The following is a 13,061-nucleotide window of genomic DNA, read 5'->3' as shown; positions in this document are numbered from 1 at the left end:
GACTCTTAGTTTTGGTTTCAAAAAGTGTCACTTTCGCCCCCCCCCCCTTTGTCATCAATATTGTTTTGTAAACTTAAATTTAAGATTCTTTCAATAAGGAACAATGGCAGTTAAACTACAATAACTAATCAATACCCGAACTTTTTACAGAAAATAAAAAAAAATAAGGGTTAGTTATTTCTCGTATTCATTCGAATCCGGTGGATAGGAACCGGTTCTCATCCATACGAAAAAAACTATGTCTAGCATCGTATTATATCCAGTTTTCTACGAATATAGAAATGTACAATCATAAGATTAAAACCAGTTTTTTTAGCCCCGAGGTGCCGGAGGCTAAAAAAACTAGTTCTAATCTTATAATTGTACATTCTATATCCGCGGAAAGCCGTTTATAATACGATACGAGAAATAACTATTCTCGTATTCATTCGAATCCGGTGTATAGGAACCGGTTCTCATCCATACGAAAAAACTATGTCTAGCATCGTATTATATCCAGCTTTCTACAAATATAAAAATGTACAATCATAAAATTAAAACCAGTTTTTTAGCCCCGAGGTGCCGACAATAAAACTGGTTTTAATCTTATAATTGTACATTCTATATCCGCGGAAAGCTGTTTATGATACGATGCGATAAATAACTATTATCTTATTTGATTAAAAACTATAGGATAGCGTGGGGTTATACCGGTAAAAAGGGGACAATTCCGGTCACCCCTACCAACTTTTTCAAAACCGTTTTTTAACGATGTTCTAAACATTTGCGAGATATCTTCAAAGGCAAAGTTGTAGTTTATTGTCTATATTTTTATTTATAACTTCAGCAATTTTTTTTCAGATCACTCCTTCTATGATTTTTTTGCCCTCAAAAATGGACCAAAAAATTGAAAAACAAATTTCAAAATAGGCTGTGTTAAACCTCAAATTGTGAAAAAATGGTCCCTGCGACCTCAGTTCCATGAAAAAGTAAATGAAAACTATGGCCTTCAGTTATCGTTTGCAATTGGAGGCGTTGTTCTAACTTGATTTTATCATAATTTTTTTTCATTTAAAAAAGTGGGGATATTCCGGTCAGCATCTTTTTCGTATTGGAGGGTTTTTGCGATTTTAGCGCGGTTTGGATTTTTTATGTCAAATCGGCTAGGATTGAGCTAGAAAGGTGTTTAATGTGTCAAAACTGGCAGGATTTTTAAAATTAAAATTTTGGAGGAAAAATCCCTTTTTTCAAAAAATTCCAAGACCTGCGAATCAGAAATTATATATATTTTTTGTATAAAGCTTAAAAAACATAATCATATTAAAAAAGTATTATTTTTTTAAAAAGTTTGCATGAAAAAAAATGATGTTTCTTTTGCGATTCGAACAACTTTTTTTCAAATGGGGAAAAAGTGGTCAAAAAATTATCTGAGGTGGGTTCTTAAAAAACCTTACCCCACTGAACTTTGGAACACTCGTTTGGAACACTCAATGGCTTCCTTGTTTTCCCATTTTTTTTTGGAACATCAAATGGGGTAAATGCGATTGTCATTCTTTAAAAAAAAGACCGAGTGGGGTAGCCACAATTAAATTTAGAATATTTTTGTTTTATAATTCAGAGATTTTTCAAATATTTAAATTAATTTATTAAAAAAAATCTAATTAGAGAGAGAGAGTGAGAGAGAGAGAGATAGATAGAGAGAGAGAGATAGAGAGAGAGAAAGAGAGAGAGAGAAAGAGAGTTGCACTTTATTTTCCCTAAATCGATCACTTTGAAGAAGAGAGAGAGAGAGAGAGAGAGAGAGAGAGAGAGAGAGAGAGAGAGAGAGAGAGAGAGAGAGAGAGAGAGAGAGAGAGAGAGAGAGAGAGAGAGAGAGAGAGAGAGAGAGAGAGAGAGAGAAAAAAACTAAATTAGCGATAGATAGATAGCATGGTACTTTTGACACACGTAATAGATAGATAGTACTCGCGCACTGCCGTTCCTCTCTCTTTTGGGGAGGGGATAAAAGATTATTTTCTTCCTCATCAACTATTAAGACAATATAGATAGATTGTTAATGTGTACACATAATTCATTTGACGCGTACAAAAAAACGTTTTTTGGGTGTGTCGTGTGTGTGCGTTTTTCTTCTCATTTCAACATAAAATGTGAAAGGGGGACGTAACTGAAGCTTTTTTGAGGCGGGCTGGGGGGGGGGTGCTCTGAAACCACTTGATGAACCATGTAAATTTTTTGAACTTAAGCTTTTATAGGTATGAACATCTTATGGTTTTGAAGTCAACTACCTACTCCCACCCCCTAGCCCCCCGGGGCTCAAAACCCCCCTAAAAATGAACCTAACCTTAATTTTCTCAGAAACCATTTGACCAATTAGGATGATTTCTTAAACTTAAGCTCTATGGTTATAACTAACTTTTGCTTTAGAAGTCAACCCCCTGCCGCCAACCCCTAGCCCTCCGGGGCTCAAAAAAACCCCAAAAATGAACCTAACCTTAATTTTCTCAGTAACCATTTGACCAATAGAAATGATTTCTTAAACTTAAGCTTTTATGATTATAAACTTACTTTTAGTTTAGAAATCACCCCCCTGCCCCAAACCCCTAACCCTCTGGGGCTAAAAAAAACCTAAAAATAAACCTAACCTTTATTTTCTCAGAAACTATTTGACCAATAGGGATTATTTCTTAAACTTAAGCTATAATGCTAATAAACTAACTTTTCGTGTTTAGAATTCACCTCCCTGCCGCCAACCCCTAGCTTTCTGGGGATCAAAAAAACCCTAAAAATGAACCTAACCTAATTTTCTCAGAAACAATTTGATCAATAGATATGATTTCTTAAACTTAAGTATTTATGGTTATAAACTAACTTTTAGTTTAGAAGTCATCCCCCTTGCTACCAACCCCTAGCCCTCTGGGGCTCAAAAACCCTAAAATGAACCTAACCTTAATTTTCTCTGAAACCATTTGACCAATGGGGATGATTTCTTAAACTTAAGCTATATTGCTAATAAACTAACTTTTAGTGTTTAGAATTCACCCCCTTGCCGCCAACCCTTAGCCCTCTGGGGATAAAAAAAAAAACCTAAAAATGAACCTAACCTTAATTTTCTTAGAAAAAAATTGATCGGTAGGTATGATTTCTTAAACTTAAGCTTTTATGGTTATAAAATAACTTTTAGTTTAGAAGTCACCAACCCTGCCGCCAACCCCTAGCCCTCCAGGGCTCCAAAAAATCCTAAAATGAACCTAGCCTTAATTTTCTCAGAAACCATTTGATCAATAAGGATGATTTTTAAACTTAAGCTTTTATGCTTATAAACTATGTTTTAGTTTAGAAGTTACCAGTAACCACATTATTAAAAGTTCAGATATTTTGGTCTAAAGCTTTCATGTGTATAAACTATTTTTTGTTTGGCAGATATATGGTTATATATAATATTATAAAATGTGCAGATATTTTGGACTTTAGCTGTTATGGGAAAAAAATTAACTTTATGTTACCTAATGAATTGATTAATAAAGACTTATTTTACTATTTTAGAAGAAGAAGGATGTCAATCAATTTTGTAAGAGTTCGGACTCGATACTATGTTCATTAAATTTTTTTTCTTTTATTAGGTTTGGTCTGTGAGGGTTAGCTTTTTTAGTTAATTTTGACATATTATAATTGTCTTATTGATTTTAAACTTTCATGATAATTTCTATAGCATTTAGGTACAATTTAAAAAACGTAGCTACTCTATAATCATTAACAGAAAGTCCAAATGTCCATTTAATACATGCTGATTTTTAACTTATTGTCATTTTTTGTTTATCGTTCTTTATCATTTAAAAGCTTCTCTTCTATGGACTTTGTCATTCTTGTTTATTTAATATTTTTTAGAAGTGAAGCTTTTCTATAATTAGGGTTGGTCCATACATCTGGTTTGAGGGTTTTTGAGCCCCGGGGGGCTAAGGATTTAGGGCAGGGGGGGGGGGGTGACTTCTAAACCATAAAAGTTAGATCCTAGAAATCTGCTGTATTGATCATATGGTTTCTAAGAAAGTTAAGGTTAGGTTCATTTCTAGAGGTTTTTTGAGCCCAGAGGGCTAGGGGTTTGAAGCAGAGGGGTGACTTCTAAACTATAAGTTAGTTTATAATATAGCATAAAAGCTTAAGTTTAAGAAATCATCTCTATTGATCAAATGGTTTTTGAGAAAATTAAGGTTAGGTTAATTTTAGGGTTTTTTGAGCCCCAGTGGGCTGGGGGTTGGCGCCAGGGGGGTGACTTCTAAACTAGAAGTTAGTTTATAAGCATAAAAGCTTAAGTTTAAGAAATCATCTCTATTGGTCAAAAATTTTCTGAGAAAGTTAAGGTTAAGTTCATTTTTAGGTTTTTTTTTGATTCCTGGAGGGCTAGGGGTTGGCGGCAGAGGGGTTACTTCTAAATTAAAAGTTAGTTTAAAACCATAAAAGCTAAAGTTTAAGAAATCATTTCTATTGGTCGAATGGTTTCTGAGAAAATAAGGTTAGGTTTATTAGGGTTCAATTTCAAATAAACGTCAGACCTAAAAAAATCTTCCAAATTTCAAAATAGTTTTCTAATAGAGATATTTTTCCCCACTCAAAAAATCATTTTGGAACATTATAACCAGTGGGGTAAAAGTTTTTTAAGAATCAATATTACCAAATTTTTTATTTGCCCCACTGGTTATAATGTTCCAAAATGATTTTAGTGGGGTAAAAATTGTTTAAGAACCCACCTCTGATCTGCATGTGACTAGTACTGTTAGAAAGCGAATGACCTCAGCTTTCCAATCATAACTTAAAATGTGGAAAAAATTATTTTAAGGGGGTGTACTACCCCCCCCCCCCCCCCAAAGTAAAGGGACCGGAATTGCGTGGGGTAATTCTGGTATAGGCTACCCGCCGCCCTATAGACGGATTTATGACCGACTTCTAGTTGCAAGATCTTAATCGGACCAAGACAGGCTTCTTCCTCATTGCCATATCATTAATTAACAATCAAAAAACCCGGAAAAAGTTTTTTGGAATTGTGGTTTTTTTTTAAGTAGAAGCAAAAAAGTGACCGGAAGAACCCCATGCTACCTTACATGATATTATGATATTACCTAGATATAAACTTATTTATATTTGTACAGTTTGAACCATTAAAAAAAACTATTAGGAAATAACAATAGATACCTGTAAATGTGTATTTGTAATGTGTATCTATACTAAACGCATTTTTAGTATTTCCCTTTAGGTATCACGAGAAATGTATGAACTAAAATATCATAATAAGATTTCTTAGCCTCAATAATTCGTGTTCATTAATAATCGACCAATCGAACTCGATCTTTTCCCTTATCTTTTCCACTTCTATCCCTATCATCACTAGAACCTCTATCTTGATAATCACGGCGATTGTTATCCTTGTCTTTGTAATCCCGCCTTCTACTGCTACTGTCAACAAAATTATGTGACCGCCCACTGCTACTTCCATGTCTTGATGAAGGAGGAGATCTTGTTAGATAAACAAATAAATATGGATAGTATTAGTATATTTAGTCTTCCAAAGTATAAGGATGATATACAGCCATTTTAAATTTCAGAAATACTTACCTTGCAATTCGAAGCATTTAAAATAAAAAAAAGGATTAAAATCTGGTTAAAATTGTGCTATTTGTCAAGGGGGGGGGGGGGGGAGTTCTGACACATTTGTGTAAACCTGGTATATAGGCTTTATCTTTGGACTGAGAGGATAGTTTATTAGGGATAAAATCATGATGAATTTTCCCAAGTTTTAAGATCTTTTGGATAGGCCTCCAGGTTCCGGAGCTCCAGGCCTCCAGGTGGTCTCTGTACAGGAAAAAATGAAAAAAAAAATATTTTTTAAAAAGAGTTAGAGGTCAACTTACAAAACAAAATATGCATCTTTTTGAATGTTATTTACATATTTGAAGAAAAAACATGCATATTTTGATTCATAAGCTGACTTCTAACTCTTCAAAACCATATTAAATAAATCTTTAAACTTGGGAAAATTCATCATATAAGAATGATTTTATCCCTGATAACCTATCCTCTCAGTCTAAAGATAAAGCCTATATACCAGGTTTAAGCAAATGTGTCAGAACTTCCCCCACCCCCATATTCTGTTACAGATACTGTTCTGGCAATAATTTAGTTTGGCTTTAACTTAATTTCCTTCTTCCAAATTTAACTTTTGTTTGATATACTTTTATAACTTCCTAATAAAACGAGTAATTCCATAAATATTTAAAACATTCCTAGTAGATCTTGATTGATGACGTGAAGAGGGGGACCTTGATCCCCTTGGTGACCGGGACCTCGACCTGGAGTCATTATATCGTGACCGATGAAGTTCCCGCTCTTTTGCGCGCATACGTTCACTTATTTCTCTAAGCTCTTCTTCTCTAAAAGGGGGGGGGGGGGGGGTAAAATGTGGTGACTCGTGCCACGACATACCAGCAATTTTATTTTGGGTGCTACTCCCTTAGTTTTAGAGATAATTGGATAAAATCTTTTGGGCTGGGTCAGTAATTACCCCAACTAGAGGTATCTTTCAAAAAAAACGGCGGCGGGACCGCCGCTCCCGCCGCCCGCCGCCGTTTTCCGCCGCCACCAAAAAAATTTTTTTTTTTGCATTTCTCGCCGAATTAGGCAATTTGGAATCATTTGAGACCATGTTATTTTTTTCAAAAATTTTTCCCCTTACAAGCAGCCCTGCGGGGGGACCGCCGCTCCCGCCGTCCGCCGCCGTTTTACGCCGCCAACAAAAAATTTTTATTTTTGCATTTCTCGCAAATATTTATTACTGACCCATCAAAAAAGATTTTGTACCAATATCTTCAAAAGCACAGGAGAAGTACTGAATTTAAGATATACCTTGATATACGAGAATTTGAAAAAAATGACTAAGTCCCCCCGCAGGGCTGCTTGTAAGAGGAAAAATTTTTGAAAAAAATAACATGGTCTCAAATGATTCCAAATTGCCTAATTCGGCGAGAAATGCAAAAAAAAAAATTTTTTTGTTGGCGGCGTAAAACGGCGGCGGACGGCGGAGCGGCGGTCCCGCCGCCGTTTTCTTAATTCAAATATTTTTTACTTACCAACCTAAAAAGATTTTGTTTCAATATCTTCAAAATCACAGGAGAAGTACTGTATTTAAGATATACCTTGATATACGAGAATTTGAAAAAAATGACTAAGTCCCCCCGCAGGGTTGCTTGTAAGGGGAAAAATTTTTGAAAAAAATAACATGGTCTCAAATGATTCCAAATTGCCTAATTCGGCGAGAAATGCAAAAAAAAAATTTTTTGGTGGCGGCGGAAAACGGCGGCGGGATTTTTTTTAAAGATACCTCTAGTTGGGGTAATTACTTACCCAGCCCAAAAGATTTTATCCAATTATCTCTAAAACTAAGGGAGTAGCAAATTAAATTGCTGGTATGTCGTGGCACGAGTCACCACATTTTACCCCCCCCCCCCCCCCTTGTAAAAATGGGAGGAAATACAATAACTCCTTTGGAATTAATTGATGCCCCATCTAGCTGTATCTTTATTTAAATAAACGGCGGCAGGCCAGTCGGTTTCACTGACACTGGCTTTAACAATAGTGTTATCAAAATTCCTCTGCGAAAAAGATAATTATGTATCTTTTGAGAACATGTTACATTTTTTACAAAATATCATGTCTATTATATTAAAAACTAGGTATTATATTACAGCGTGGCCACAACCAATAAATACTGATACTGAACAAAAAAACATGAAATACTGAAAATACAGAATCCTAAAATAAGAAAAAATACTGAAATACTTAACAAAAAAATTCAAATACTGAATATTTTTTTATAGGATTCCTCATTTCAAAACCTTAAATCTATCATAGCTTTATAATTTAAATTAGGGGGATATTTTACAAGCCTTTAGGTTTGCCTCTTAGATTTTCTTGTGACAATTAAGCATAAAATGACTGATAAATATTTACTCACCTTAAAGAGGGGGGGGGGGGGAGCCTGGAGGGGTTAGATGTGACACTTTTGCATTAACAGTGATTATAGGCTTTGTCTTTGGAGTAAGAGGATAGGTTAATTCACAAAAAAAAGTTTACTTTAGGAATGCACCTAGTTTTCCTATTTTAAAAATTTTTTGGATTTGGCCTTCAGGTTTAGGTACTGCAGGCCTCCAGGTGGATTCTGGACAGGTAAAAATTAAAATAAGAAGGTAAAAAAAAAATTTTCTTGGGGGGAAATTTTTTTTTTAAAGATGGGTAATCCACCCCACTATTATAATTTTAGTTTAAAAAAGAAAATTTAATGTTCATTTGCTTACAATTAGATAAAGTCCGGTTTTATGTGGCGCACCATGTAATTTCTGCTCTTTCTGTAAATTTTGTAACCTGTATAATTCTTCTTCCTCTTTTTTAGCTCTCCTTTCCAATTCAGCTTTCTTATCCTCCTGAATAAACACAATTCAGTGTCCAAACAATCTGTTAATAAAACAAATTCATTAACAAGATTATTTTTTTTTCAAAAATAAATGAAAAATACAAAGAACCTTGTAAGATCGTTTTAACTGCTGCTGCATTTTCTTTCTCATCTTCTCCCTTAAAGCTGCAGACGCGGATTCCTTAATAATAGTATTATTACATTAGGAAAGGTAAAATCAAGTGCTTATCACATCAGTTGGTAAACGTTTATGATAAAATTTTGAATAAAATTATCAAAATATAAATGATCATAAAAACAAAGTTGTCCTGAAATTCTAAAGGTGACTATGCACGCACAAGAGCAAGTGATGTTAGTCACCTTTCAGCAGTAAAAGTAGGGATTTTTTAGGTTGAGGTACTTGGTTTATGTTATAGAGGACTAAATAATTGAAAAAAGTTAAGGTCTACGACTACAATGGTCCAACAAAGTTTTAAAAAATGTATCGAGTTGAGATTATAGACTATCAAATGCTTTGACACAAAAGTATACTTTTACAAAAAAAATGAATGTTAAGCAATAATGGTGGTAAACTGCAATAATGACAGGGGTGTATATTCTACATGGGATCCCCTGCTCAGGGGGGGGGGGGAGAAATAAAAAATAAGTGGTTGGAGGGAAAAAATATGTAAAAATTAAGAAAACTGATAACATTTTTTCCATTCCCCCCCCCCCCCCTCCTTGGTGAAAAAAACTAAAAAAATGTGTGGTAGGAGGGATAAAATAAATAAAATATAGAATTCTTTAAATATTTTTCCATTTTACCCCCTACTTGGTAAGCAAAAACTAGGGGGGGGGAAAATTTTTGTAGCAGGGAAAAAAAATAAATCTTTTGCAGAATATACACCCCAGAAAAATAATTAATTTAATTTTGTATTTTACAACATTTGTTTATGTTTTAAGGTATTATTTTATTTTGCACATTGAACTCAACGAAACATTCGATTATATTTCTATAAAGATTGCTTAATATTTCAATCGTATCACCCATGGTTTTAAAATAAATTAACTTTATTGACCTATGACCTTATTACCAAAAAAATACCCAGTCATTGGAAGGTACTTAAAATCACTTGCTCTCGTTCGTGCATCGTCCTCTTTTACCATCAAACAGAGATGGCATAAAAAAAACCACGTGGTTTAAATCAAGTGGTTTAAACCAAAAAAAAGCTTAAAAAAACAAAAAAAACAAGGTGGGATGGTTTGAATGTTTTTTTTTAAATATTTATACAAAGGCCTATCTTTCCAGTTATATCTTCTTTTCATAACGTAAATAATACAGTAAATAACTGTCAGTCAGGGTTGTCAAATCGGGCGGGCGCTTTTGGGCTGCCCTTTTTTGGGTCCTTTTGGGCAGATTTGGGCACCCCCCCGTTTCGGGGGTGAGAAAAAGGGGAAGGGGGTGAAAAAAGAGGGAAGGGGGCAGGCCTATAATTTGGATATTATTAAAAAAACCAAAAAAAACCAAAAAACCTGGTTTAAACCAAAAAAACAAACTGGTTAGTTCTTTTTTAAAAAAACCTGTTTTTTTCCCATCTCTGCCATCAAATGATAAAAACAATCAAATGTGATAAAAATTTATAGAACATTATTTTATTTTCACTTCTACTTAAATATAAATGAAATAAGATCTTACTGACTTTGGTAGCAGACTTGTTAAAGCTGCTGATCATTGGTTTCAAGCTGCTCAATCCCCTATACAAATAAAAAGAATGTGCACAAAATCACACAACATTTATTTCTAAAAGAGGGAAGTCATTTTCTAGTAAATCCCGTAAAGGTGTGTGTTATAAGGCCTAAAAATAGTAGTAGAACGATAAGGTGCTCTATATAGTGGTATTCCCTATTGAATAGAACAATAGGGAAATTTTTTTTTTTTTTGATAACCGTACCTGGAATATCTATCATAAGAAATTTCTATCAAACGCTTTGTTTGGCTCAAACTGACAAAATTAAAAAAATATATAATTATAATAATAATGTTTTCTATAGGTACAAGGTAAAGGTTAAGAACAATCTATACCATTAAATAAAGGAAGAAGCCATTCTTTACAGGTTGTACGAGCAGTGAACATTAAAATGAAACTTTAACAAATCATTAATACAATGACTTAGTGAAACAAACCAACACAACAAGTTACATACAGACAATTTTGAAAACATTCAGATATACAATCTATATAAGAAGGTAAGAGATTCAAAGTGGAGGTTGCATGTCACATTCTTTCTTTGCTTGTTGTGTAGTATGTCATTTTTAGTTTCAAATCCTATTTTAAAGCCAGAATATTTTTTTATAATAAAGATTGACCAAAATATAGTTGAAAAACAAGTTAGTTTTTTGATAATGAAAGTTTAATTTACTGAATTATATTTTTTTAAATTTTTGTCAGTTTGAGCCAAACAAAGCGTTTGATAGAAATTTCTTATTTTTTTAAGATATTCCAGGTACGGTTATCAAAAAAAAAAAAAAAACCCTATTGTTCTATTCAATAGGGAATACAAATATATAGAGCACCTTATCGTTCTACTACTATTTTTAGGCCTTATAACACACACCTTTACGGGATTTACTAGAAAATGACTTCCCTCTTTAAATAGAGCAAATCCTAGTGGTTGCCTTGCTAGCAAAAACATTAAGGGAAACTAAAATATGTTTGTAACTAAATTGATATCCAACTACTAACTTTTTAAAAATAAAAAAGGTAGGGTAAAGCGGGGCGATCTCAGTTTTGAGGTGAAGTCGGTATTTTTTTGACCACCTTCATTAAATGACATTTTTCTCCATGTTCTAATCGACTGACAGAAAAAAACATAAAATCAAATTTGTTCCTTATTAAATTGCCTACAAAAAAGTATAAAATGAAATTTTTGTGAGATGAATTTTTAGGGTACTTATTGGGTCTTAAAGTGGGACGACAAAAAATTTTTTTTTCGATTTTTTTGCTTCGGTCGGAAAAACGGTAAGTTGGACAAAAACTGGTAAGAGCTAGAGCTTAGACGTCTTCAGGGGACTTATTAAGAATCTAATAGGCTATCCATTTCCGTTTAAAACTTTAAAAAAGCTTGTATAGTTTTTTCTTAAATCGACTAAAAGTGAAGCGGGGCGAATTTGGTTTTTTCACTTATTATACTAACTTTTTCAATTTTATATAAAAAAGTGAAATTTTCGAGAAAAAAGTCAAATTTCTCGTACTTAGAAAAAAATTATTTTTTTTTTGTAGAAAAAATTGTCTGATCTTCACAATTTTTTTTGTGAATGCTCTTTATTACATTTAGCAACTTTAACCTTTAGGGCATGCTGTAATTAAATCACTATGTCATAGGTTTTTTGAAGCTGGAAAATCGACCACAGATTTTGCCAAACTTTTCTCTTTTTTTCAACTTGATTTTTTTAGGAAATTTTGCTAATAGAACTAATTTTTTTTTGGCCAAATCTATTCAAAATTGCCTGAATTTTAAGGATCAGGCCTTTAAAGTCATAAAAAGTTATTTTTTCTAGTAGTATTTTTATGTTTTTTATCAAAACAATTTTCGAAAAAAAAGTCAAATTTCGCGTACTTCGGAAAATTTTTTTTTTTGGTAGAAAAAATTGACCTATCTTAATAAATTTTTTTGTGCATACTCTTTATTACATTTAGCAACTTTTACCTTTTGGGCATGCTGTAATAAAATCAATACGTCATCGATTTTTTGAAGCTTGAAAATGCCCTACCGACTTCGCCTCAAGGCGGGGCGAAGTCGGTGCCGTTTTAGAGATCAATTTTGACAAACTTCCTAATGTCCTAGGTTTACGTCCCTTTAGGACCTGATCGACTTTTCCGAGATCTTTCTACTGGTCTTGGTCCCATTTAAAAAAAATAATTTTTACGATTTGCAGGTTCAAAAAACCGAAAAAAAGACTGAGTTCGCCCCGCTTTACCCTATAAATAAACATTGAACACCTAGGGGTTGCAGCTGAATTCTTAGAATCTATATCAGGATCCATTTCAATATCAGAGTCAGAATCACTTTCTCGTTTCCTTCCATAATATCTAAATAAATCAGAAATTTAAAACAGGAATTTTTTTAGTTAATAGTTGAACTCTTTTAAAAAGGCAGGCATTTTGAAAATTTGCGTGTACAGTACACACTACATATATGGAACATTTACCCAAAATATTTTTTTTCATGGATTGAGAAGGATTTTTAAAAGTGAAAAGCTAACCTTTTAACTGGAGGTGGTGCTGGAGCCAGGGAGTCTGAAGAACCACCTTATAAAACAAACAATATTAAAGTAGAATTATAATTGTTGTTTTTAATATTAGCAACAATGCTCAATGTTTGTATAAGAGTAAAATACAACACTATGGGTGAAAACCAGGGTTGTCATTTTAGGCGGGCGCTTTTGGGCAGGCAGTTTTGGGCGGGCGGTTTTGGGCCGCCAAATATAAGGTCCTTTTAGGCAGTTTTGGGCACGCACCTTTTGGGGGGAGAGAAAAAAGGGGAGAAGTGAAAAAAAAAGGGGGGGGGGCTATTTTTTGGGTGATATTAACTATTATATAAAGTAAGCTTTTTTGTATCAAGAGAAGGATTTCGATAACCGCTG

General features: G+C 33.6%; 1 protein-coding gene across 9 annotated transcripts in view; it reads right to left on the bottom strand.

The window, feature by feature from the left end:
- The window catches only part of LOC145319155 (uncharacterized), a 52,108-nt gene that overhangs the window by 452 nt on the left and 38,595 nt on the right, over positions 1-13,061 (bottom strand). For 3 of the 9 annotated variants that reach the window (XM_080161037.1, XM_080161044.1, XM_080161045.1), the window contains exons 18-24: positions 12,681-12,726; positions 12,418-12,507; positions 10,117-10,171; positions 8,547-8,618; positions 8,389-8,447; positions 6,257-6,401; positions 5,167-5,489 (exon numbers count right to left, since the gene is read on the bottom strand). In XM_080161037.1, coding sequence (XP_080017163.1) covers positions 5,295-5,489; positions 6,257-6,401; positions 8,389-8,447; positions 8,547-8,618; positions 10,117-10,171; positions 12,418-12,507; positions 12,681-12,726 — 662 coding nt within the window. In that variant the 3' untranslated portion in view covers positions 5,167-5,294. Of the gene's footprint in view, positions 1-47; positions 667-2,176; positions 5,490-6,256; positions 6,402-8,388; positions 8,448-8,546; positions 8,619-10,112; positions 10,172-12,417; positions 12,508-12,680; positions 12,727-13,061 lie in introns of those variants that run through there. The other 6 variants (XM_080161043.1, XM_080161040.1, XM_080161041.1 and 3 more) reach the window with 6 other exon arrangements.

This window comes from Acartia tonsa, chromosome 5 (genome assembly GCF_053477335.1).
Source record: "Acartia tonsa isolate MP-2025a chromosome 5, ASM5347733v1, whole genome shotgun sequence".
Taxonomy (NCBI): domain Eukaryota; kingdom Metazoa; phylum Arthropoda; class Copepoda; order Calanoida; family Acartiidae; genus Acartia; species Acartia tonsa.
The sequence above is the reverse complement of the archived record's forward strand: the minus strand, read 5'-3'. Positions and strand labels throughout refer to the sequence as shown.